General features: G+C 31.9%; 3 protein-coding genes and 1 non-coding gene across 8 annotated transcripts; 3 read left to right on the top strand and 1 right to left on the bottom strand.

Moving 5' to 3' along the window:
• Positions 1-2552: 2552 nt before the first annotated feature.
• TRNAY-GUA lies at positions 2553-2636 on the top strand. The gene is given in 2 exon segments: positions 2553-2589; positions 2601-2636. It is a non-coding gene; the product is annotated as a tRNA-Tyr (tRNA).
• Positions 2637-7911: 5275 nt separating this feature from the next.
• Positions 7912-8982, top strand: BNAA04G12250D. Its single transcript, XM_013888081.3, has one exon. The coding sequence runs from the start codon at positions 7913-7915 to the stop codon at positions 8744-8746; it is 834 nt and encodes a 277-aa protein (XP_013743535.2). The 5' UTR covers position 7912; the 3' UTR covers positions 8747-8982.
• A 2827-nt stretch (positions 8983-11809) lies between these two features.
• Positions 11810-15827, top strand: LOC106446368 (phosphatidylinositol/phosphatidylcholine transfer protein SFH3). Of its 5 annotated transcripts, none has more exons than XM_022718127.2 (14): positions 11810-11995; positions 12812-12880; positions 12959-13305; positions 13404-13670; positions 13757-13834; positions 13938-14039; positions 14113-14162; positions 14257-14356; positions 14441-14530; positions 14629-14646; positions 14738-14852; positions 14960-15309; positions 15396-15467; positions 15550-15827. In XM_022718127.2, the coding sequence occupies exons 2-14, from the start codon at positions 12835-12837 to the stop codon at positions 15562-15564; spliced, it is 1650 nt and encodes a 549-aa protein (XP_022573848.2). In that variant the 5' UTR covers positions 11810-11995; positions 12812-12834; the 3' UTR covers positions 15565-15827. The 5 variants fall into 5 exon arrangements, with proteins under 5 accessions (XP_022573848.2, XP_013743532.2, XP_013743533.2 ...); XM_013888078.3 differs by having other exon boundaries at positions 11811-11995; positions 14626-14646; XM_013888079.3 differs by having other exon boundaries at positions 11975-12105; positions 14626-14646.
• Positions 15828-15884: 57 nt separating this feature from the next.
• LOC106448447 (phosphatidylinositol/phosphatidylcholine transfer protein SFH8) lies at positions 15885-18226 on the bottom strand. The gene is made up of 9 exons (XM_013890331.3): positions 18129-18226; positions 17504-17850; positions 17168-17434; positions 16955-17032; positions 16774-16875; positions 16658-16707; positions 16481-16580; positions 16309-16392; positions 15885-16233 (listed from the first exon to the last, which is right to left on the bottom strand). Exons 1-9 carry the CDS (start codon positions 18145-18147, stop codon positions 16174-16176), a joined length of 1107 nt encoding a protein of 368 aa, XP_013745785.1. The 5' UTR covers positions 18148-18226; the 3' UTR covers positions 15885-16173.
• Positions 18227-22851: the final 4625 nt, after the last annotated feature.

Below are 22851 nucleotides of genomic sequence, written 5' to 3'. Positions count from 1 at the left end.
GGACTGGTTTAGTTACTCAGTTTATAGGTATATTGTGTTACACATATTCCTTCAAATTAAAGTACAACTATTTTTTATATAATACAGTCAAATCAAATAAAAATTTAGTCATTGTATTAGTTTGGTTCTTCATCTTAGATGTGTAAATATTTTTTTATTAATTTGTATGTGTTGATTTTCAAAAATAAAATTAGAAAAAACAAAGTGATGACCAAAACAAAGTTGAATAAGAAAACATAACCGATTTTTAAAAGGGAAGATTATTTTATATTTTAATATCTAAATTATTTTTGTAAACTTTTATTTTTTATTTTTATCACATTATGTATAAACTGTTTTATATTTTATAAAAGAATCTTTAATATATATGTTGTTTGGAAAAATATAAAAGGAAACTTAAATAAAAATAAAAATATATTTTTATTCATTAAAGATATCTTAGTTTATGTTATTTAAATTAATTTTGTAATAATATGGTAAATATACTGATTTTAATAAAATACTTTTTACTTTAAAAATATTTGATTGTATTTATTTGTAGATTATTTGACAGGTGATATTAAAAGATTATAGACTTAATTTTTCTTTTATAGATTTAATTAAAATAAAATTACTACAAATAAAATTTAAAGTTCGACCAATCAAATTATAAAAACAATTTAATATTTTAGCAATTAATGACACGTAAGCAAAAATTACTTAAATGATTTCTCAATTAATGTATAGTATGATTATTCTTTGTTTGAAAGTATGTTGGTTTGGGCCATTATCCTCTTTCTATTGTGTCTTGTGGGCTTTATTAATAATATCAAACATGTTGACAAAAAAAAAAAACTTACTCTTTATGTTGTAATATATGTGATTTTAAAATTTATATAGACCAAATAAAATTACTAATTTTTATTTTATTTATCTTGTTTTTACATAAAAAACATTAACCACAACTAACTCAATCAATAAAAACTAGTCTGCATAATACAAACAGTTACAAACACCAATAATACTAATTTGTTTACAAAGAAAATTAAAAATATCATTCTTTTTTAAACAAAAATATCCCTAAACACCAAGTGAAATGGAGGGAATAATATTTTGGCGTATAAATTAATAATATTATTATGATATAAAGATGAATGTATTTTAACTGAAGTGTCTGGCTGATAAAAAAATATAACTTTTTCTTTTTATTTATTTTTGATTTATACTTTTCACTTCTCAACATTATTATAATTAAATCTGCAATTTATAAATAATTCACGTATAGTTTTGTTTTTGCATAATTTGTTTCTTTACTAATTTAAATTCTAGGTGATGTACTAATGTCGAATACAAAAAAGTTACAGAACTTGTGAGCAAAGACTAGGTATTGCTATCCACGATTATTTTCAACTAGGTGACTCATAGGCGCGGACATGAATCTTTGTAAGAAACCAAAATATAATAATTTTGGATAATATTTTATTAGTTTTAATTTTATTTTTTTTGTATTTTTATGTTATTTTAATTAAAATTTTATTAATAAATACTTTAGTTGTGGTGCTATATTTATTTTTTCAATACATTCAACTTGGCCATGATAATTATTTCTAAATTTCTAAAATCACAGGTGTAAGAGGTGATCTTAAATGTGTTATTTATTTTCGATCCACCTTCTACTAACTTATTCTTGAACTTCTTAACAAAATTATTATCTTCAATTGTTGCATGAATACGGCTACCCTATGAAATAATAAAAATATAAGCTATATAGAATTGAAGGATGAAACATGGATTTTTATAATTGTAGGACTAGTGGAAGTTGAAAAACATGATAGAAATTATCTCATCATTAATCAAAACCATCTCAATATATAGTATCATTCCTTTTGATCTTGCATATATCTAAAGAAGAACATATTTTCTGATGGAAGTCATGGGAGTTGTTTCCTACAAATTAAATAATTGAACTACATGAATTTAAGAAAAAAAAATCCAATTTTAAAATAATATAAATTGTTGTTTAATTTAAAATAATAGATGTAGTTCAACATATCAAAAATAAATATTTGAAAAAATACAAAATATTATATGTGAAATCACATATCAAACTAAGATGGGAACATGCTGATACATAATATTTTTTCTTATACATATAAAATACAAAAAAAAACTTAAAACTTATAAAAATTTTAAAAAATATATATCAATCGGTATAATTCAGTTATTACGTAAAATGTTTGTATCCGTGTATGGGCGAGAAAATCACCTAGTAATATAATTTAATTTGAAGCGTGCTTTATATATAGACTTATAGTGCATCTTAATTTAGTATCCCTTTTGTCAGCCAAACTTTATTATTATCTTTTATGTGTGACAGTAAATGAATGAAATTGCATGTTTACTACTCTTTTAACTAATTCATTCATGTTTAATTGACACTGGGATGTAAAAATGACTTGGGAATGCATTAATGAATCATGGATGCCAACAACGTAATATAAAGATGAAATTTCACTGTGATGAGCTTCAGTCACTTCTATTATTAATAAATTAATTGACATATACTAAGCAAACCGACCTTAGCTCAGTTGGTAGAGCGGAAGACTGTAGTTGTTGCTGTGATCTTTAGGTCGCTGGTTCGATTCCGGCAGGTCGGATATTTTTTAATTATTTCAAGTTCTTGCCACATTAAATGATTTTTTTTGAAAAGAATGTTCTCTAGACAAAATAAAGGAAACAGCTTTTATTTTGCATGGTTGATTGATTTTAAGATAACCAAGTGAATACGTGGCGCGACATATTGTTTTCCCTCTTTTTGGCGAAACTGTTTGTTAACATTTTTTTTTTTTTTGCTAAAGCTGTTTGTTAACATTTAACACCGAATCACCCCACTGAATCAGCATGCACTCACATGTGATCTAGGGTAAAATGTTAAAAAATGCACGTATCAGACAGAAAAAAAAAACTGAAATAATTATCGATGATCAACTAGAGATTAATTAAATATCGCAGGTCGCCTTATCTGATGAAACTCAGATTCTGCTTCTTTATAGATTTGCCACCAGAAAAAGGGTCAGTCACATTGATAGTTTAATCAATTTATTAAAAATTATTCTTTGTTTAAGCATACGAATACTTTTTCTTAGAATAACATTTTATAAAGATCTACTAACATATAACAAAATTTCCATCAACTAACTTTTTGTGTGAGATTCATATTCCTAAATCTATAATGAAAATGAAATTCATAGATTTTTAGAGAGGCCCACATACAAATCTTATGTAGAAGGAAATTTTCTCGTGTGCTTCATTAAGTCCAGCCATTTCTCTATACAAAAGGGATAGTTTTATTAAATTTATCAAATACCTCAAAAAGATTTTTTGGTCTAAATACCTCAAAAAGATATCTTCAAATACAAAGTATTATAATATTTAATGTATTTTTATATTGGGTGATATAACAAAAACGTGTTTTACAGTCCATTTATTTTCTTTTTCCTCTTCTTGGTTCATTTATAGATTCCATGCAACGATGATTAAGAATATTTTCTTTTGAACGATCATTAAGTAGATTTTTCTCTGGTAAAACTAGTTTATGTTACTCCTCTGATAAACTAGTTTGTGTTCTAAATTTCAGGATCAAAATCGTGTTTGAGTATAATTCACATTACTTGGGATCAAAACTAGCTTATATATAATCTAGCTAAGGCGTAAACTAAATATGAATAAGAGTGATTAGTGTTCAAAAAAGTACACAAAAAAACTTCATAATTTGCACAATGTAGATTGAAGCATCGAGTGACACGTTACGCTCATGGGCAATGGTGATTGATGAAGATGTCTTGTGAGAACAAAGAAGTGGGACTTTTATCTTTTCTTCAAAGTGTATCGATCAAATAGCAAATTTTAAATTGAAATTAAAATGAAACCACATATATATATGCTTTTTTGGTTAGAAAGAGACAAGACATAAAGAAACACATTAACAAAGAGACGTTGTAGAAGTAGAAGCCATCTCTCAATCTCTTAGTGAAGAAGGAATGGTTTATTTCTATATTTTAAAAGAATGACTTAAAGTATTCATTTTTTTGTGTTTTTTGTGATTTCAGTGTGAGATTCCATATACTGCATATCAATACAAACAGTTGTACTATATGATAGATCTAATAACAAAATAGCATAATTGATGATAGATATTATAAATAAAGTACAATAGAGTGATGTTCTTGTAAGAAAGGGTTTTTATTTATCCGCATCTTGAAATAAGTAGAAATATTGATCAGAATTTATATTCGGTTGCTTATACATGTAAATATGCAATACAATGATATATACCAGACAAGCGAGGTAATGTTTAAGATTGTTATCAAATGTACAAGTCAGCGCATTAAACTATATATTATAGTGTTATGCAGACAATTAGTAAGTGAATTGTGGCTATATTAGATTAAGTTTGATTATAAATAGAAATTACCACATAACCGTTTTTAGTTGCATAGTTTTCCAGTATCTATGGATTTGAGTTGACAAAAATATCATAGAATGTAAAATGATATACTTTTCGCCAAAATAATACATAACTAGATTTTGACCCGCGCTTGGAAAGCGCGGGTTTGCTTTTGTAATTAAATATATTGTAAACGAATTTCTAATAAGATAGTGTATAAGTTTGAGCACATTTATCCAAAACCAGGGACCAAATCGTACCAAGCTGAAAAACCAAAATTGAATTGAATTGCATAAATAATATAGCAAATCATAAATCTATGACCGAAAAATTGAAACAGAACCGAGAACCAAATGAGTACTTGAATTTTTAAATAAAAATTATATATTTAAAAATATTAATTACATTCAATTTTTAAATAACGACATATCCTAAACTATTTATAAACCGGATAACACGAAAACTTGAATTACCCGAATATTTTTATTTGGTTGATAAATAATTTAGTTAACCAAAAGTATAATTTATGTATATAAGTATTTATTTCAAATATATATAACTATGTTTAATATAACACATAGTATCAAAACTATTTTCAAAATAATATTATGTTTTAAAATAAGTAGATTTTGTTCTAAAACACAATTCTACTGCTAACATGTTTTAAAGTATCGATATAGTGTTAATAAATAACAAAGTGTTTTCAAAGTTTTAGAAGTTATCACTAACCGATTTATAATTGGTTAGACTAAATATCTAACAGAACCGAAGATAAATAGTCATTTTCTGAAAATATAGCAGATGGAAAGATTGAACCGGTTTTATGTAGATCATAAACATATCTATGGATTTTTATTGGAACTGGTTTGGTATTAAAATAATACAACCAACTTGGAATATTAAGTTGTGACAAACATCGTTTAGTTTGTGAATGATAATGTTGAAGTGTTCATATATATAACATGGTTAATGAAATCGGTTTAGTTAATAAGGTTAGTATAAAATAATGGTTCATTTCTGTAAAAAATGTATTTTTTACAATAGATATTATATTTTGTTTATAGTCTTTGAAGGTATTATCTATTAAATAAATCATAAGTAACCATATACTATATAAATATAGGGTGGACATTATTTAATATTAGCTCAAAATATTTATGATGGAATAATGCGTATATAGTAAACGTATAAGTAGATAATTAGGTTAGTACCATTTTTTATGACTAATTTGCTTTTAATGAAGAATAATTAAGTTAGTAGTATGAGAAATAATAGGAATTCTAGTTAAATGAAATGGTTCAACTATGACTTGTTTTAAGTAGATTTTTTAGGACTCCTTCCCTTTTAATAGTATTGATATTTTTTTTATCCGGAACGTTTGGTTTCGCGGTTGATCTGTCATCTGTGTTACCAAAACTTTACAAACTAGTTTATAGAACAAAGAAAGAAAACAGGTTCAAAAAGGAAAAGAAAATGAAAACAGGTTTTATAAACTTGATTGAGTTCGTAGGCGATTACAATACTATATTATATATCCCGGAGTATTTTAATTGACACGATAGACATGCTTTGTACTAATCATTCAAGTCCTACAAACTTTTTCAATTCTTTTTAATTTCAAATATGGTGATACATATTAATTTAAGAGATTATTTTATTTTGATTAAAATAAAAAGCTACTTAATTGATATAGAAAAATAATGGTGTGCTGCTGTGAGTTGAGTGAGAAATTACAAATGGCTGCAGATAGTGCATGTAACTTTTTAGCAATGCTCCAATTCATCTATATATGTATCTCTATAACAACGTCTAGATGCAAATCTATTCCAATCCAACTATTTTCTTCCTCTAAAATAAATATTAATATTTTTTGCTCTACAAAGAGGAGAAAAATAAAAATCATCTATTTTTACTCTATAATTAGATAGTGTTATTCTGAAAAAATATATTGAAATAAACTCCAATTCTACTATAGAGTTCATCTATTTTAGAAAATAGTAAAATACATTAGAGACTGTTTAACAACATAATATTAACTTTCATTGCTAAATATTAACATACATGCATATAATTAAATTTCAATTATATATATATATATATATTTGTCGATCCACATATTTCTATAAAATAATTTTAATTTTGAGTCATGTTAATAATTTGATAAATTTAAAAAATAGCATTGCAGCTAATTATGGACACATTTATTCGGAGCCAAAAAACTGAATTGAACCAAAAAATAAAATCTAAACGAGTTTCATGAATATCTACATAGATTTTATATCTCTGAAACAAAAAAAAAAACAAAATAAAATCAGAACCAAACTGAAAACCAAATGGTTCCCAAATATTTAAATACAATATATATACTTAAAATATTAATTATATTTATTCTGAAATAACCAAATATTCTAAAATACTTTTATAAACCAATCATCCAAGAAAATGAATTATCCAATTTTTAATCAAAAAATATTTTTTTATCCTAATTATCTGAAATTTTATCCCAAAATAATAAAATCTTGATATTTTCTCTGAAAATCCGAGTTATGCTTAAAACTTATTCAAATTAATCGAAATTATCTGAAAATGGAATCGAACTTTCCGAGTTGGACCAAAAAAACTTTTTTTTCTGATATTATCTGATTTCCAATTTTATTATCCAAACTGAATCGAAAACCGATAATAATTGAACTGGATTTCGTAAATATCTGAATGGATCTTATATTTTATAGAACCAAAAAGTGAATTAACGGAACGGAACCGGAAATTGAAATGCCCAAAGCTAATTGCAACCATTCCATGACTAAATAGTGTTCGTTTTCTTGTTCCATGACTAAACGTATATTGTGGCCTTTTCCTTAGCTTCAATGATTTTTCTTTACCTTGACTGCAAAAATGTAAATCACATAGCACATAATTAAAAATTTAGAAGTATAAAATAGACTGTATTACATTGTTTGACAAGTGAGACATGGCCTTTTAGCTAACAAACCCCTTTGGGAACTGCACACTTTCCATGATCAAATAGTATTTTATAACAAAGTTAGTATGTTACTTGTTTGATTGACATACTATAAGACAGTGAGCCACAATTCTGAATCACCTATTCAGAGTTATATAATTAATTAATTATACATTTTCTGATCCATTATTTTCGGTTCGAAATCATTAGCTTCTCATAATTTGAAACATTTGTTTATGCAAATAATTTTAATTAATGAAAAAACTAATTCTTTTTCAAACTAGATGGTTATCAGACCACTAAAAATCTGGATCTCTGTCACAAGAATTATGTTTAATTAATTTATATGTCAAGTTTATGAATAATAAAGTCGCGAAATATTAGGACACAAGACTATATTATTGCTAGGTTTTTAGTTCTAAGAAATTGAAGTGTGAAACATGTATGAACTCTTTTTTCATATAAAAACAAAATAGCAATAATTCACTCGAAAAAGAAGATTAGTGCCCCGAAAAAGAAAGCAAATGCACTCAATGACCCTTTATAAATACTCACACTGCGAAGCTGCATTCTCTCAACCCAACAATAAAAACAAAAGAACTAAGAGAAAATCAGACTCAGACCCTCCTCTGATTCTTTCCTCATCGACGCCGATGGATTCACTTACTAGTACCCAAAAGGCTAAACCAAGAAATATGAAGGCTGTTGTGAAGAAGTCTCGAGTTCAAATACTCTTAGATTTGTTTTACCGGGTGATCCAAATAACTGTGGTTATGGTTACAGTGGCCAAGCTCTGTTACCAACTAATCATCATGTTCGAGGACTCTGGTCTCACACGTTTTCTCATCAACCGTCACCTTGCTTTCGTCTTGGGGAATGCGATAGTCATCACTATAGTCGCCAAGTGTGGTCTCTTTGTGGGTCAAGAACCAGATGCACGGAGAAATAGCAATGATTTTTACGACGAGTTTGTTTGGGAGAGGTCTAGACGAGAACAGACTTTACATACAGATGTGATATGCAGAGAAACACAGAGCACTGGAGATAAGGGAGAGAAACAGAAAAAGACCGAGAACAGTGCGAAACAGAGGTCCGACGAGGAGAAAAGCAAGAAGGACGTAACTGTGGAGAGACGGAGACAAATCATTACCCAAAAACAGGAAAGTCCGAAGAACAGTTACGAAAGGAGTCGGTCAGAGAAACTAGAGGGCTCGAAGAAGAGTTCTTGTGGGAAGTTGAAGAGATCGGAGACTGAGAGGCCTTCTGATGATTCTGATGATGAACTCCGATACAAGATCGAGTCTTTCATTGCGAGACAGAGGAGGAACCAAAAGGATGAAGAGTTTTGTATTGTTTAGATGTAAAGAAAAATAAAAAAGCAAGGAAAAAAGAAGAATAAGGAAAAACTTTAGTTTATGCAATAACATTCACATATATTTTGTGTGTTTGTAAATATACGGGTACAAATATTTCAAAGCCCGAGCATAAAATGTTGTTTAGCTTTTCTTTTTATTTTCTTTGTATAATTTTGTTCGTTTTTGTAAAGAGAGATATATATTTTTATTTTCTGTCAGTTTGATGTTAAAATGATTAATTTTGTTGTAGACATATAACATGATGAGAAGAACCAACCAACAAGGAGAGAATTAAAAGAGCCGTTCATAGCTCTATATGAAGCAGCTCACATCCCCAATATATCCAAATCAGAAGTTTCCACTAGGCCTTCGTTTTTGGGGAGAGATCAAACATAGTTACATAGATAACGTATGAGCCAAGTTATAGTACTAATTAACCGGGAAGGGTGGTTTTTGGGGAGATTTGAAACTGATTTTGTGTAGCCTTGAGTCATGCGAGATGCATGTATTAACATGAGCATCTCCACTCACATGGATAAAATCACCATCACCAAGATCTATCAAACACAACAAACCAAACAAATGCTTTCAAGTCTTTACTCCACAGCAGGTCCGGCTTTAAGTTTCAGTGGACCCTATTCAAATATTAAAATGGACCCCCCACTTTACAAGTATTTTCATATCTTAATGTAATAATATTTTTAGTCTAGTTTAAGTGAACCTTCAAATATAAAGAAAATGTGTAAAATAAAATTGGACCCTATGCAATTGCACCATATCTAGGGCCGTCTAACAGCACGCGCAAGTGGAGCGGTCGAACAGGGCCCCGAAATATAAAAATAAAAAATTTAAGGATTTTTTGAAATATATAGATAAATTATGGTAAAAAACTTTAAAAATTTAGATATAATGCTAAATTTAGAACTTATAATTAAAAAAAAAATCAGATAAAATTATTAATTTATAAATTATTTGATAAAATGTACGATTAATATTTTTTTTGAACAGGGCCTCAAATTAATTTGAGACGGCCCTGACCATATCCATATGCATATGTGTTAGAGCGGCTACTGTGTCCACAGTCGAGATCATTGGACTCGAGATATAATGTAGTGTTAAAATTGGACTTATGTATACATACCAAATCATGTGTGATGATGCATGTATAGAGAAAGTATGCAGCGATGATGCGATAATGCATGTCAAGCGAGGCTATCATAGCCATGCACATTCTCTTGTCTCCTTAATTTCTTAGGCATTTGGCGCCAGAAATTGATCTTCGGCCACGATAAACATTGGAGTCGCCGTAACAGTACAATTGCCATGGAAAATGAAGACGGCGACGAAGAACGCAACCGTCGATATGTCTCTCCAAATCAGATGCAAACAAAAAAGGATAAGGGCCTAAATTCGGGCCATCAATGTTATTTGTTCTATTTTTAAAATTGTAAACCCGTTTGATGTCAAAATGTTGTAAGGCCGCTGTGAAATGTTGACCTGATATTTTTCTATTTGCAATGCTCATTCTTTTTAGAAGAGTAATCATTAATGTGTATATTATAAAGTTAATTAATATAGGAGCTGGAGGCTTGTGTTCATTCATGATGGTCGGTCCATATATCAAAATTTAAATAGAGTTTATAGGTTTTAGCTGGAAAAATTAAATGATAAGGTCGACATAGAGAAATGAAAAAAGAAGAAATAAATGATACTAACTGTTTATTTTTATCAGCCTGCTTTATTAATTTGGGAAAGCCGAAGCCATCCATCCCGTTCATGATTATATTGTCGGAAATAGAAAATTCATTTAACAATTTTCAAAGTAAGAAAACCAGCTCTTCCCTATCATATCATTATTTTTTCTTATGTTAGAAAAAATATTGTATGATTGTAATTCGTATATACTCTCTCTCCCTGTTCCTAATTATAAAATATTCTAAGTAAAACATTTATTAAAAAATTATTTTTATCTAAAAAATATTATTAAAACTATAAATTAAAATTATTTAACCAATTACAAAATAGAATTATTAAATTTGAATGGTTATACAGATTTTGATAAAGTTAAAACTATCTAAATATGAGAATATCTTATATATTAAAACATAAACATCTTACATTTCAAAACAGAGAGAGTATATATTTACCCATACATAAATGCAGTAGCATAGCCAACCACAAAATTTTATGGAGTGAATAAAACTAAATCATATGTTTAAATTAATTTTGAACAATAGTTATCATGATCATAGTATTTATTTTACAATGTTTCACTAGCTTTTTAATCAGAAATATAAGTACTTTTTTTTGTAATTTAGTGACTTATTCCCAAAACGCATAAATATATAGAATTGTTATAAAACAAGTAAAATATCATATACTTCCTCCGTTTCAACAAAAAATTAGTTTAATGTTTTCACACATATTAAAAAAATTTATATTTCTCTAGTTAATATATTAAAATTCTTTAATATTACTAAATAATAGTTGAAGGAATATGAATAAAATTGGAAATTTCGTTAAAAATTTGCATAAAAAGTATAAAAGCGACTCATACAAAACAAAATTTTACCTTTAAAATACAATATATAATTCGAAACTGATGGAATTAAAAAAAATTCTATGTATTCTTTAAGAAAATGAACATTATCTGAACAAAATGAATTACTGTAGCTTAGAATTATTGAGGTCGCCTAATTTGAACAAATAACATTTGCAATTTTTGTAAAATATAATCAATGTTTTATTGAGAATTTTATTTTGAAATTTTCACAAAAAAATTAAGAAAATAATTAACTAATAAGGTTTGAGATAATTAAAATATTTATAAGACCAATGTGTTTTTATTGATATTAAACAAAATATGTAGATATTAACTGAACTGATATTTTAAAATAGTATTTATATAAAAGGAAAATATGTTCAAATAACACTTTTTGGAACATATTAACACCCTTTCTTTATGAAACATGTGAATTTGTTGGAGGCATTAGTTGCACTAAGTAAGTAAAAAAGGATTTTATTGGTTTCCTCGTAAATTTACAAATCCTGTCAACAGAAAAAAACGGGAAAAGCACGCGCCTTTCTTCCTTGTCCTATAAAACTGGCGTCTTCTTTCTCTATCTCTCCTCTTACACAAATTACAATGTACTCTCGTCTTTTACATTTCATATGAGAAAAAAGGCAAACCTTTTCAAACCTCCTTTAAATGGATCATTAAGCTAACTCTCTCTCTCTGGATTTCAAAAGAAGGTAAAACCCTTTGTCAATACCCTTGTGCTGAAATAAGCTTTTCTCTCTCTTCTAGATTTGTTCTTTGAGATTTGGCGTTGTGTAAATCTGGAGCCATCCTTTATTTGGGGGTAGGTAACAGAGAGAGAGGGGAGAGGAGATTATATACGCCTCTCTTTCTTTCTTCTTCCCTTAGCTTTTGATCTTTAATAGGTAAAACACTCAGGAAAATCAAGAACCCTCTTATATTTTGTCTTTTCTTCTTCATTTTCTCATTTGTTATATCTCAATCGCTAGATGTTGGAATACAACGATTGTTTCCATCCTCCCTGATTATAGTTTTACCTGAGTTTTTCCGTTTATCTGTTTCTTATAATAATAAAAAATGTGGGTTTGGTTTCCTCTAAGTTAACCTTTTCAGGATGCCTTTATCGTTTCATATGATTATTGAATATATTCTTTTAGCTATCTTAAATTCTCGTAAGGAAGGGTGATTATTGTGAATGTTTGATCAAATGTCTAAATGGGTTTCTTTGTTTCTTCTTTCATTGCTTGATTGTTAGCCAAGGAACCGTCACATGGACTACCCTCTGGATCATTTTTCTATGGTTTCCTATGGGGTTTATTAGTGTTTCAGAGATCATTTTTCTGAGTTGACAAAATATTTATTATGATTTGACATATTTTATTATGCTTAGATATTTGTTTTTAGCAAATATCTATAAAACTGAACCCTCTTTTTCAATCTCTTGATGAAATTATTTTGTATTCTGTGGGGTTTATTAGTGATTCAGAGATAATTTTTTAACCTGTATATATGTGTTTATGTGACAACAGAATTTTAAATCCAGACTAAAAGCATGGCGGATACAATGTCTGCTCATATGGATCGACATAATAAGCCAGGTAAGGACAAAATATTGTAAAGATTTTATGCAATGAAGGAGACATCTTTTAGCAAAGATTCTGATTTTCTTGATGTAGATCATGAATGCTCAGAGGATGACAAGAAAACAAAGCTTTGTTCGTTTAAGAAGAAAGCAATCAATGCCTCGAACAAATTCAAACACTCTTTCACCAAGAAAACTCGAAGGAACAGCAGAGTGATGTCCGTCTCAATAGTTGACGACATTGATGTGGAAGAGCTTCAAGCTGTTGACGCTTTCCGTCAAGCTCTCATCTTAGACGAGCTTCTTCCTTCGAGACACGATGATCATCACATGATGCTTAGGTTTTTGAGGGCCAGGAAATTTGATATCGAAAAAGCTAAGCAGATGTGGTGTGATATGATCAATTGGAGGAAAGAGTTTGGTACTGACGCTATCATGGAGGTTTTAAAAAAAAACATAACCAATATCATTTTTTAATATCATCATCATCTTCACTTTAGGATTAAATTGTATCTCTTTTCTTCTTGTTCTTTCAAAAGGACTTTGATTTCAAGGAAATAGACGAAGTCATCAAGTACTATCCTCAAGGTTACCATGGTGTTGACAAAGAAGGAAGGCCTATTTACATAGAGAGGCTAGGCCAAGTTGATGCCACAAAACTGATGCAAGTCACTACCATCGATAGGTACGTGAATTACCATGTGAGGGAGTTTGAGAAGGCTTTCAATATCAAGCTACCGGCTTGCTCCATTGCTGCCAAGAGGCACATTGATCAGAGCACCACCATCTTGGATGTGCAAGGCGTGGTATGTTTTTTTAGTCTCTTACCGCATTTGTTTCAGTATTCAGACTCAAAGATATAGCGAATGATTATGCTGGTATTTAACTCCAGGGGTTGAAGAACTTCAGTAAGGCTGCAAGGGATCTACTCCAGCGTATCCAGAAGATTGATAGTGACAACTACCCTGAGGTAACTATGATGGTTTAGACCTAGTTTTGTTTTATAGCTAATAACTCAAAAGACAATAGTACTGAGATAGTGTGTTTTTGTGTGTGTTATGGATCATATATAGTCATTGAACCGTATGTTCATTATCAACGCTGGTTCTGGCTTCAGGCTTCTGTGGAGCACTGTCAAATCTTTCCTTGACCCAAAGACCACTGCTAAAATTCACGTAATCTTTTTTTTTTCGCTTTCAACACTCCAAATACCATAATCTTAAATGTCCTGCTTACTTATTGTTACAGGTTCTTGGCAACAAATACCAAAGCAAGCTGCTTGAGATTATTGACTCCAAGTAAGACAGATACAAAGACCTAAATAACTCTGACTTGTAGCCAAAGATTCATAAAATTAAATCTCTGCTTTTTTTTTCTTGTGTGTGTGTTCAGTGAACTACCTGAGTTCTTGGGTGGTAACTGCACTTGTGCAGACAAAGGTGGATGCATGCGTTCAGACAAAGGTCCATGGAACGACCCTGACATCTTCAAGGTACTTTTTAAGACACTATCTTGGCACAAAACCCAAAAACAATTAGGGTTTAGGGTACTGAACATTAGTATTTTAACTATTTAGATGGTTCAAAACGGAGAAGGAAAGTGCCCAAGGAAGACATTGTCAAACATTGAAGAGAAGACAATCTCAGTGTATGAGAGCACAACAGAGGTAAAACACACAAAACCCAATATTTTCTTAACCCACATTTGTAGTAAAGTTCTAAAGCTTGTCCTCTTCTTTTTTTTGCTTGTAACAACACATAGAAGAAATGTGAAACCTTTGAGGTGAGTTTCTTTCTCTGTCTATAAAGTTTTAAGTCTTTTATCCCTTTAAGATATCCCTCTGTTTGATTGATGTAAATATCCAATTTTGCAGAAGAACACATTCAACGCAGAGAATGAGAATTTCACACCAATTGTTGACAAAACTGTGGATGCTTCGTCTACTTGGCCTACAACTCTCCACAAGGCAACCTTTACCGAGCCTGAAGGTTACAATACACAGAAACATTGATTCAAATTTCTAAAATGTGATTCTGTTACTGTTATAACTCTTAACGTATTACTCATGTACATGTGTCTTTACTTGCTGGAACAGATTTATACTCAGCCGTGAAGCCATCGGAGAGGAAAGGAGGAGAAGGATATTTGTTTGGCGGCGTGATGTCATTGGTCATGGGGTTAATGACGGTGGTGAGGCTAACGAAGAACATGCCGAGGAAGCTCACTGAGGCAGCCATTTACGGCGGCGCAGCAGAGAAAGGAGAGACGGCTATGGTGTCGACCCAAGAGTACATGTCGATGGTGAAGAGAATGGCGGAGCTGGAGGAGAAATGTAGGTCGTTGGACAATCAGCCGGCGCCATTCTCCGCGGAGAAAGAACAGATTCTCAACGCCGCTCTAACCCGCGTCGACCAGCTTGAGTTTCAGTTGTCTGAGACCAAGAAGGTAACCAGTTTCTTATTGTTTGTGTTATGTAACGTGTTGAACACGTATGATGTAGCGACTAATTTATTTTTATTTGAAAATATCAGACGCTGGACGAAGCCATGGCTAAGCAGCTAGAGATAGTAGCTTACATCGAGAAGAAGAAAAAGAAGAAGAAGGTAAAACACAAACAACACTCTTCTGACGATTATTCAGATTTACTTCATTTTGAGTATATTGTTTATTTGTTTTTTTTTTCAGTTCTTTGGATTCTGAAAGACTTGATGATGCCTCGGGTATGAAAAACCTGGAAAATATTTTTTTTTAAACCATATATATATAAACATAAAATTACTCGCGAAGAGTATTAAAGATTAAAATGTGGAGATATGCTTTCTGTAATTGTTTCTGTTGTTTGTCTCTTGAAAAAAAACTGAAAGCTTATGTTTACTATTCGTCATTCCTTCACACCTAATTTGTAACCAAAAATTGTAAAAAGTTGTTATACTCTTATGTATAAAAACTATATATTGTTAATATATATGTCCCATAGTAGAAACAAAAATCTCTATAATAAATAGTTCTAAAATATCAAACCAAAAGAGAAAACACAATGGTTTTTACTTTTTACCAAAAAAAAGAAAAAGAAAAAGAAAAGACTGAAAAAAGAGAGTATTAAGTTGGGTCAAGGGAGAGATTTGATCTTGAAATATGGGGATCAAACTAAAGATTCGAACAACTACCTAACAAACACAATTGAAATATCTTTTCTTTTTATATATAGAAGTGATAGGGGTCAGCTGACCCCCTCTCCTCTCCCACTACATAGCTCCGCCACTGGGTACATACTCATTATAGCCCGGAAAACTACCGGCCAAGCTCGTTTCACCCAATATCTTCTGCATCAGATCCAGACTCTGCAGTGGAAGTGTCACTTCCATTTATCTATGTTCAAGACAAAAGTCAGGGTTAAGCACATGTGAACTTTTGACTTAGTTCTATGATTCAATAACTACATACCCATGGATAAGCAATGACTTTCCCCTCGCTGTTTAAAACCTTCACCACTTGCTTCGTCCGATATGCTCCCCCATGAAGCACCATCTGAAAGAAAGTGAAGATATCCAGTTGTGTCAGCTTCAGAACTAGTACAATGTAATAGGCAAGAAACATATGAGTCAATTAAAATGACCTTCACAATCTCCGGGTTTTTCCATGGTCCCTTGTCAGAAAGCATGCAACCACCTTGATCCGCGCAAGTACATGCACCTCCCAAGAACTCAGGCAACTCACTGTACAAAAATGCAGACGGTTTAGGACATAAGCATCAGACCCTAAAGAAGAATCCAAAGTAATAGGATTCACATACTTGACATCAATCACTTCAAGCAATTTGGTCATATAGTTGTATCCAAGGACCTACATCACAATGGACCAAATTGAATTTTATATTAACTGAAGACAAGTAATTAAAGATGATATTACATGAATTTTGGAAGTTGTTTTTGGGTCTATAAAGTTTTTCACAGTACTCCAAAGCAGTCTGAATGCAGGCCCTGCATTCACAATAAACATTTGGTGGAGAGTCTGCATGAATTAACACACAGCCTATATTAGCATATAACACAGAGTGGATCAAGTATTAGAAGATTCAGTTACAAAGTACCTCAGGATAATTATCCCCACCGATCTTTTGTAATCGTGTGATAAGCTCCCGAGCAGACTTGGTAAAGTTTTTCAATCCCTGGAAAAAATAATTATATGAAGCAAGACAAGGCATGATAAAACTCATTCAATAGTGCTAAATCTGAGAAAGAACTTTTTTTTTTGTCATCGTCTGAGAAAGAACATTAATTAGAGGTTGTAGGAGATTAATTACCACTCCCTGAACATCTAGAATAGTTGTGTTGGAGTCAATATGCTTCTTAGCAGCAATTGTGCAGGAAGGAAACTTGATCATAAAGCCCCTCTCAAACTCCTTTACATGATATCTTACATATCGATCCATGCTTGTAACTTGCATGAGTCTGTTAGGATCAACTTTCCCCAGTCTTTCAATGTAAATGGGCCTGCCTTCTTTATCAACACCGTGATAACAGTGCGGGTAATACTCCAGCACTTCATTAATCTCTTCGAAATCAAAATCCTGTTAGCGACAAATAAAAAGGTTAGAATAATAAGGGTTTCCAATATCAATCATCTGTTAAAAAGTTACCTGAAGAATGGTGTCAGTGCCAAACTCTTTCCTCCATTGAATCATATCAGCCCACATGAGTTTTGCTTTCTCAATGTCAAAATTCCTAGCTTTCAAGAACCTCAACATCATGTGATAGTCATCGTGTCTACTTGGAAGCAGCTCGTTGGTTAACAATGCATGTCGGAACGCATCAACGGCCTGGAGCTCCTCGATATCCCTGACATCCTCAATGGAGACAGAATCACTTTTTCTTCTTCCGCTCTTTTCGTTGAGAGAGTGCTTCAACTTGGTAGATGCATTAAAGTCTGAGTTTCGTTCCTTTTTGTCATCACTGCTCAATAATACCTCAAAAGCTGTTGCAAAACCTGATGAAACCCATAAAGTGACGATTGCATTAGCTCAAAACAATTGAAGAATCTACAAGAACATAGCAGCAGATAGGTGACAATTTACATTACCTAACTACTTCAAATTTGAGCCTAAAAAACCCTAACTTTCAGCAAAAAGTCACGAAAATTTTATCTGAGAGATACGATTCACATAATTTATCAGATGGGATCCTCAGAGTTTACGCTACAATACCTGACGCAGTATAATCAATCAATCCGAAGATATAATAATAAAGGAGATGAGATCTCTTTACATGGTCTAGGGCATGACATCTTGGATTCCTTCGACAAAATCTTCTATTTCCTTTGATCTCTATCTTCGAGAAGATGGGCTGATTCACGAATCGATATACCACCAAATCCATGCATGTATCGTATATTGATATATATATATATATATATATAATATATATTATTAACTTTATAAATCTAATTTTTGTACTTGTAAGAATAATTTAATATTCTAATTTTTCATTTACAACAATATCTATTCTATTTAAATATAAACATTATTACATGAAGGGGCATTTGTCAATAATAACTTAAAATTTTGAATTTAAATGACAATCTGTACTTCAAATTCAACCAAAAAGAAAAATAACTAAAAATGGTAGTGCATTTATAAATATCTCCTTATGAACAAAAAAATAGTATTCTAGAGAAGACTACTAAACTCAATTTTTTTAAGAAACATATTCATGTATTTAATTTTAATTAATGTTTTAAAATAAAATTGATGAAAAAAAAATTGAAATCATGTAAATATTAAAAATTCTAAATCATGTAAATTTAAATTTAATAAAATTTAATTCCACATACATAACTGAATATATATTGTAAATTATGATTGTCCATTGGTTAGAGTTTAGTAGCACATGTTCAAGTAATGTTATTTTTACGGTTAAATTTTGAAATATTAAATACCTATTTTTAAATTAAAATTTGACATATACTAAATGTTTAGCTTTGTATATATTAAACATTTTATAATTTGATTTTATGTTTAATTAATCATTTATTATTTAAACTATCGAATTTAAGGGTTTTGAGATAAAAGACTTATTAAAAATATGCAAAGAAGTTATGCACTAATTAATAGACTTCTTGAGAAGTTTGCTAGACTATTATGCACTAGCATATTTCTCAAAATGTCTTCTCGGCCAATTCTCTTTAACCTAACAAAAAAAAAATTGTCATTTAAATAAAAATGTAATCTTGAATCCTAAATTTTGAGTTTCTAGGATGAAACAAGAGAGTATATTTAATTTTATCCACCAACTTCAGATTCCAATGCTTGTTGACTATATCCAAACTTCTTTTTCAGTACCAGACTCAGAACATTCTTTTGGGTAAAACAATCTCGTGATCAGATATGTTTAATCAAACGTCTCACAAACATAAACACATGGCACTCTTGGAGGGGCCCGTATGAATAAACCGGTTATTAATGTAGGGCTTTTATCAGTTATGAATGTGGTACCTCCGTACCTACTACCTAGTTAAGTTTTTGTTGAAAGTAAACTTGAAGATAACTTGTTTCCCAAGCTAAACTGAAGAATAGGAAATATGCTTGTTTAGGAGTTATCTAAATAAGTTAATTATTGAGAATAGGAAATTGAGATCTCTATATAAGAAGATGCTGAGTTGTGGCATGAACTTATGGGTTTATGAGATTGTGTTTGTTCTTGAGTTTTGAGTGATTTTCTCAAGATTAATAAAGAGAGTAATTCTTTATATTTACACAATCTTTGAGTTCTATAATTGGTATCAGAGCTTCCAGGAGTTTGCGATTTGTTGTGAGCAATGGGAGACATTACAATGGTTTCAATGAAACCTAAAGAGGGGGGATCATCATCGATAAGCTGCCCTATGCTTACCGCAACGAATTATACGGTGTGGGCAATAAGGATAAAAATTCTGCTCAAGGTGCATAAAGTATGGGAGGTTATTGAACATGATTCCGATGACAGTGAGAAAAATAATTTGGCGACTGCTCTGCTGTTCCAATCCATACCCGAGACTCTGATATTGCAAGTCGGAGAACTGGATAAAGCAAAGCAGGTTTGGGAGGCTATTAAGTCGAGACATATGGGGGCAGATAGGGTTCGGGAAGCTCGGCTTCAGACCCTAATGTCTGAGTTTGACAGATTAAAGATGAAAGATAACGATAAGATTGATGATTTTGTTGGGAAAATATCAGAGATATCATCAAAATCAGCCGCTCTAGGAGAAACAATGGAAGAACCAAAACTAGTTAAGAAGTTTCTTTCAAGTCTCCCACGGAAGAAATATATCCACATTGTAGCTTCACTCGAACAGGTTCTTGATCTAAAGACTACAACATTCGAAGACATCATTGGACGTTTGAAAACATATGAAGAGCGTGTTGCAGAAGAAGAAGAAGATATGCAAGACAACCAAAGCAAATTAATGTTTGCAAATTCTGAGACTCAACCTCAACAACACAATCAACAAAGTCGTGATGATAATGGTTACTATAACAGAGGAAGAGGACGCGGAGGTCGATACTATAACAGAGGAAGAGGTCGAGGTCGATCATATGGGTCTTACGGTGACTTTGATATATCAAAGATAACATGCTATCGGTGTGATAAGAAGGGACACTTTGCGTCCACCTGTCCTGACCGACTACTCAAGCTCCAAGAAGCAGCAGAAACGAAAGATGATGATACACGAGAAGCTGAAGAACTGATGGTACATGAAGTTGTTTTCCTGAATGAAAAGAATGTTAACCCAAAAGAGTTTGAGACAAGCCTGGACAAAGACAATATATGGTATTTAGACAACGGGGCCAGTAATCATATGACCGGAAATCGATCATACTTTCAGACTATAAACGAAAAGGTGACAGGAAAAGTGAGGTTTGGAGATGACTCTCGCATAGATATAAAAGGGAAGGGATCAATTATGTTTCACAGCAAAACAGGAGGAAAGAAGATTATATCTGATGTCTACTTCATACCTGATTTAAGAAGCAATATCATCAGTTTAGGGCAAGCTACAGAAGCTGGGTGTGACATAAGAATGAAAGATGATTACCTTACCTTGCGAGATAAGGAAGGCAAGTTGATCACGCGAGCACAACGGTCAAGAAATAGGTTGTATAAGGTAGTAATCGATGTTGTTGATACGAGATGCCTACAGCTGAGTACATCCAATGAAAGCCAAAAATGGCATGCACGTTTAGGCCACATTGGACGAGATGCGATGAATACAATGATCAAGAAAGAGCTGGTTATTGGAGTGCCAAAACTAGTAGTTGAAAAGGAAACATGCTCATCGTGTCTACTTGGAAAACATGCAAGAAAGACATTCCCTCAAGCAACTTCATATCGCGCAACACACAAGCTTGAGCTCATACACGGTGATCTCTGCGGACCAATCACACCACCTACGCCATCACAGAAGAAATATATTTTTGTTCTCATTGATGATCATACCAGATACATGTGGTCAATACTTCTTGGAGACAAAGCAGAGGCATTTGAGAAGTTTAAAATCTTTAAAACCACCGTAGAGAAAGAGACTGGTACCACTATCAAAACGTTTAGGACGGATAGAGGAGGAGAGTTCGTCTCTGGAGAATTTCAGACTTTCTGTGAAACCTCAGGAATCAAACGACATTTGACTGCTCCATACTCGCCACAGCAGAACGGGGTGGTGGAGCGACGCAACAGAACTCTTTTAGGGATGACTAGAAGTATTCTGAAACATATGGAGGTTCCTAATTATCTGTGGGGAGAGGCTGTGAGGCATGCCACATATTTGATAAACAGAGTAGCAACACGAGTTCTAAACTTAAAGACTCCGTATGAGATGTTAAAAGACAAGCGACCCAACATAGAACATGTTCGAATTTTTGGTTGTGTTGCCTACGCTAAGATAGAGAGTACGCATCTTAAGAAACTTGATAATAGATCGCGCATGCTGATACACCTTGGAACAGAGCCGGGGTCTAAAGCCTACAGATTAGTTGATCCAACGAGTCGAAGGATAGTGGTCAGTAGAGATGTAGTTTTTGATGAAGATAAGGGATGGAACTGGAAGAATGTTGTTCCAGAAATATCAAATATAAAGGAGTTTACCATCTCTTTTGGAGAATTCGGAAACAGAGGAATAGACAGAAGCGATGATACTCTTGAGGAACAACAAGGAAACGAAGGTGGAGAAGATAATAATAATGATGCTGTTGCTACCACTAATGGTGAAACTCAAGATGATCACGAGGAAGATGATACAGAGGAAGAAACAAGTGAAAGTTTCTTGAGAAGATCAACGAGAGAGAGAAAGAAGCCAAGTTATCTTGATGATTACATTCTTTTGGCCGAGCTTGATTGCGAGCGTTTATTGATGACTATAAATGACGAGCCTTGGAGCTATAATGAAGCAAAAGACTTGAAGGTGTGGAATGATGCTTGTGAGGATGAGATCAAGTCGATAGTAAAGAATAAAACATGGGAGTTAGTTGATCTTCCAAGAGGAGCAAAAGCCATCGGACTCAAGTGGATTTTTAAGATTAAAAGAAATTCAGATGGGAGTATAAACAAGTTCAAAGCTAGATTAGTGGCAAAGGGATATATACAAAGACATGGTGTGGACTTCGAAGAAGTGTTTGCTCCTGTAGCACGAATGGAGACTGTGCGGTTATTGATTGCTTTAGCGGCATCAAGAGGATGGGAAGTACATCACTTAGATGTTAAGACAGCCTTCTTACATGGTGATTTAAGAGAAGAAGTGTATGTTTCTCAACCTGAGGGTTTTGAAATAAAAGGACAAGAGAATAAGGTCTACAAACTACATAAAGCACTTTATGGACTGCGCCAAGCTCCTCGGGCTTGGAACGAAAAGCTTAACAAGGTACTTGGTAATTTAGGTTTCAGTAAGTGCTCCAAAGAAGCTGCATTGTATCGGAAGCAAGATAAAGATCACGTCCTTCTCATAGCAGTATACGTAGAC

This window comes from Brassica napus, chromosome A4 (genome assembly GCF_020379485.1).
Source record: "Brassica napus cultivar Da-Ae chromosome A4, Da-Ae, whole genome shotgun sequence".
Taxonomy (NCBI): Eukaryota; Viridiplantae; Streptophyta; class Magnoliopsida; order Brassicales; family Brassicaceae; genus Brassica; species Brassica napus.
The sequence above is the reverse complement of the archived record's forward strand: the minus strand, read 5'-3'. Positions and strand labels throughout refer to the sequence as shown.

Bases quoted from the DNA above. Each gene is read 5' to 3' on its own strand.
- BNAA04G12250D (XM_013888081.3), top strand. From the start codon at position 7,913: ATGCACTCAATGACCCTTTATAAATACTCACACTGCGAAGCTGCATTC.
- LOC106448447 (XM_013890331.3), bottom strand. The intron at 17,033-17,167 runs GTAATTAATCTC...TATTTTTTCCAG, and splicing joins TTCTAGATGTTCAGGGAGTG to GGATTGAAAAACTTTACCAA. The intron at 16,876-16,954 runs GTACTTTGTAAC...TAATTCATGCAG, and splicing joins GTGGGGATAATTATCCTGAG to ACTCTCCACCAAATGTTTAT.
- LOC106446368 (XM_013888078.3), top strand. From the start codon at position 12,835: ATGGCGGATACAATGTCTGCTCATATGGATCGACATAATAAGCCAG. The intron at 14,163-14,256 runs GTAAGACAGATA...GTGTGTGTTCAG, and splicing joins CTTGAGATTATTGACTCCAA to TGAACTACCTGAGTTCTTGG. The intron at 14,357-14,440 runs GTACTTTTTAAG...TTAACTATTTAG, and splicing joins ACGACCCTGACATCTTCAAG to ATGGTTCAAAACGGAGAAGG.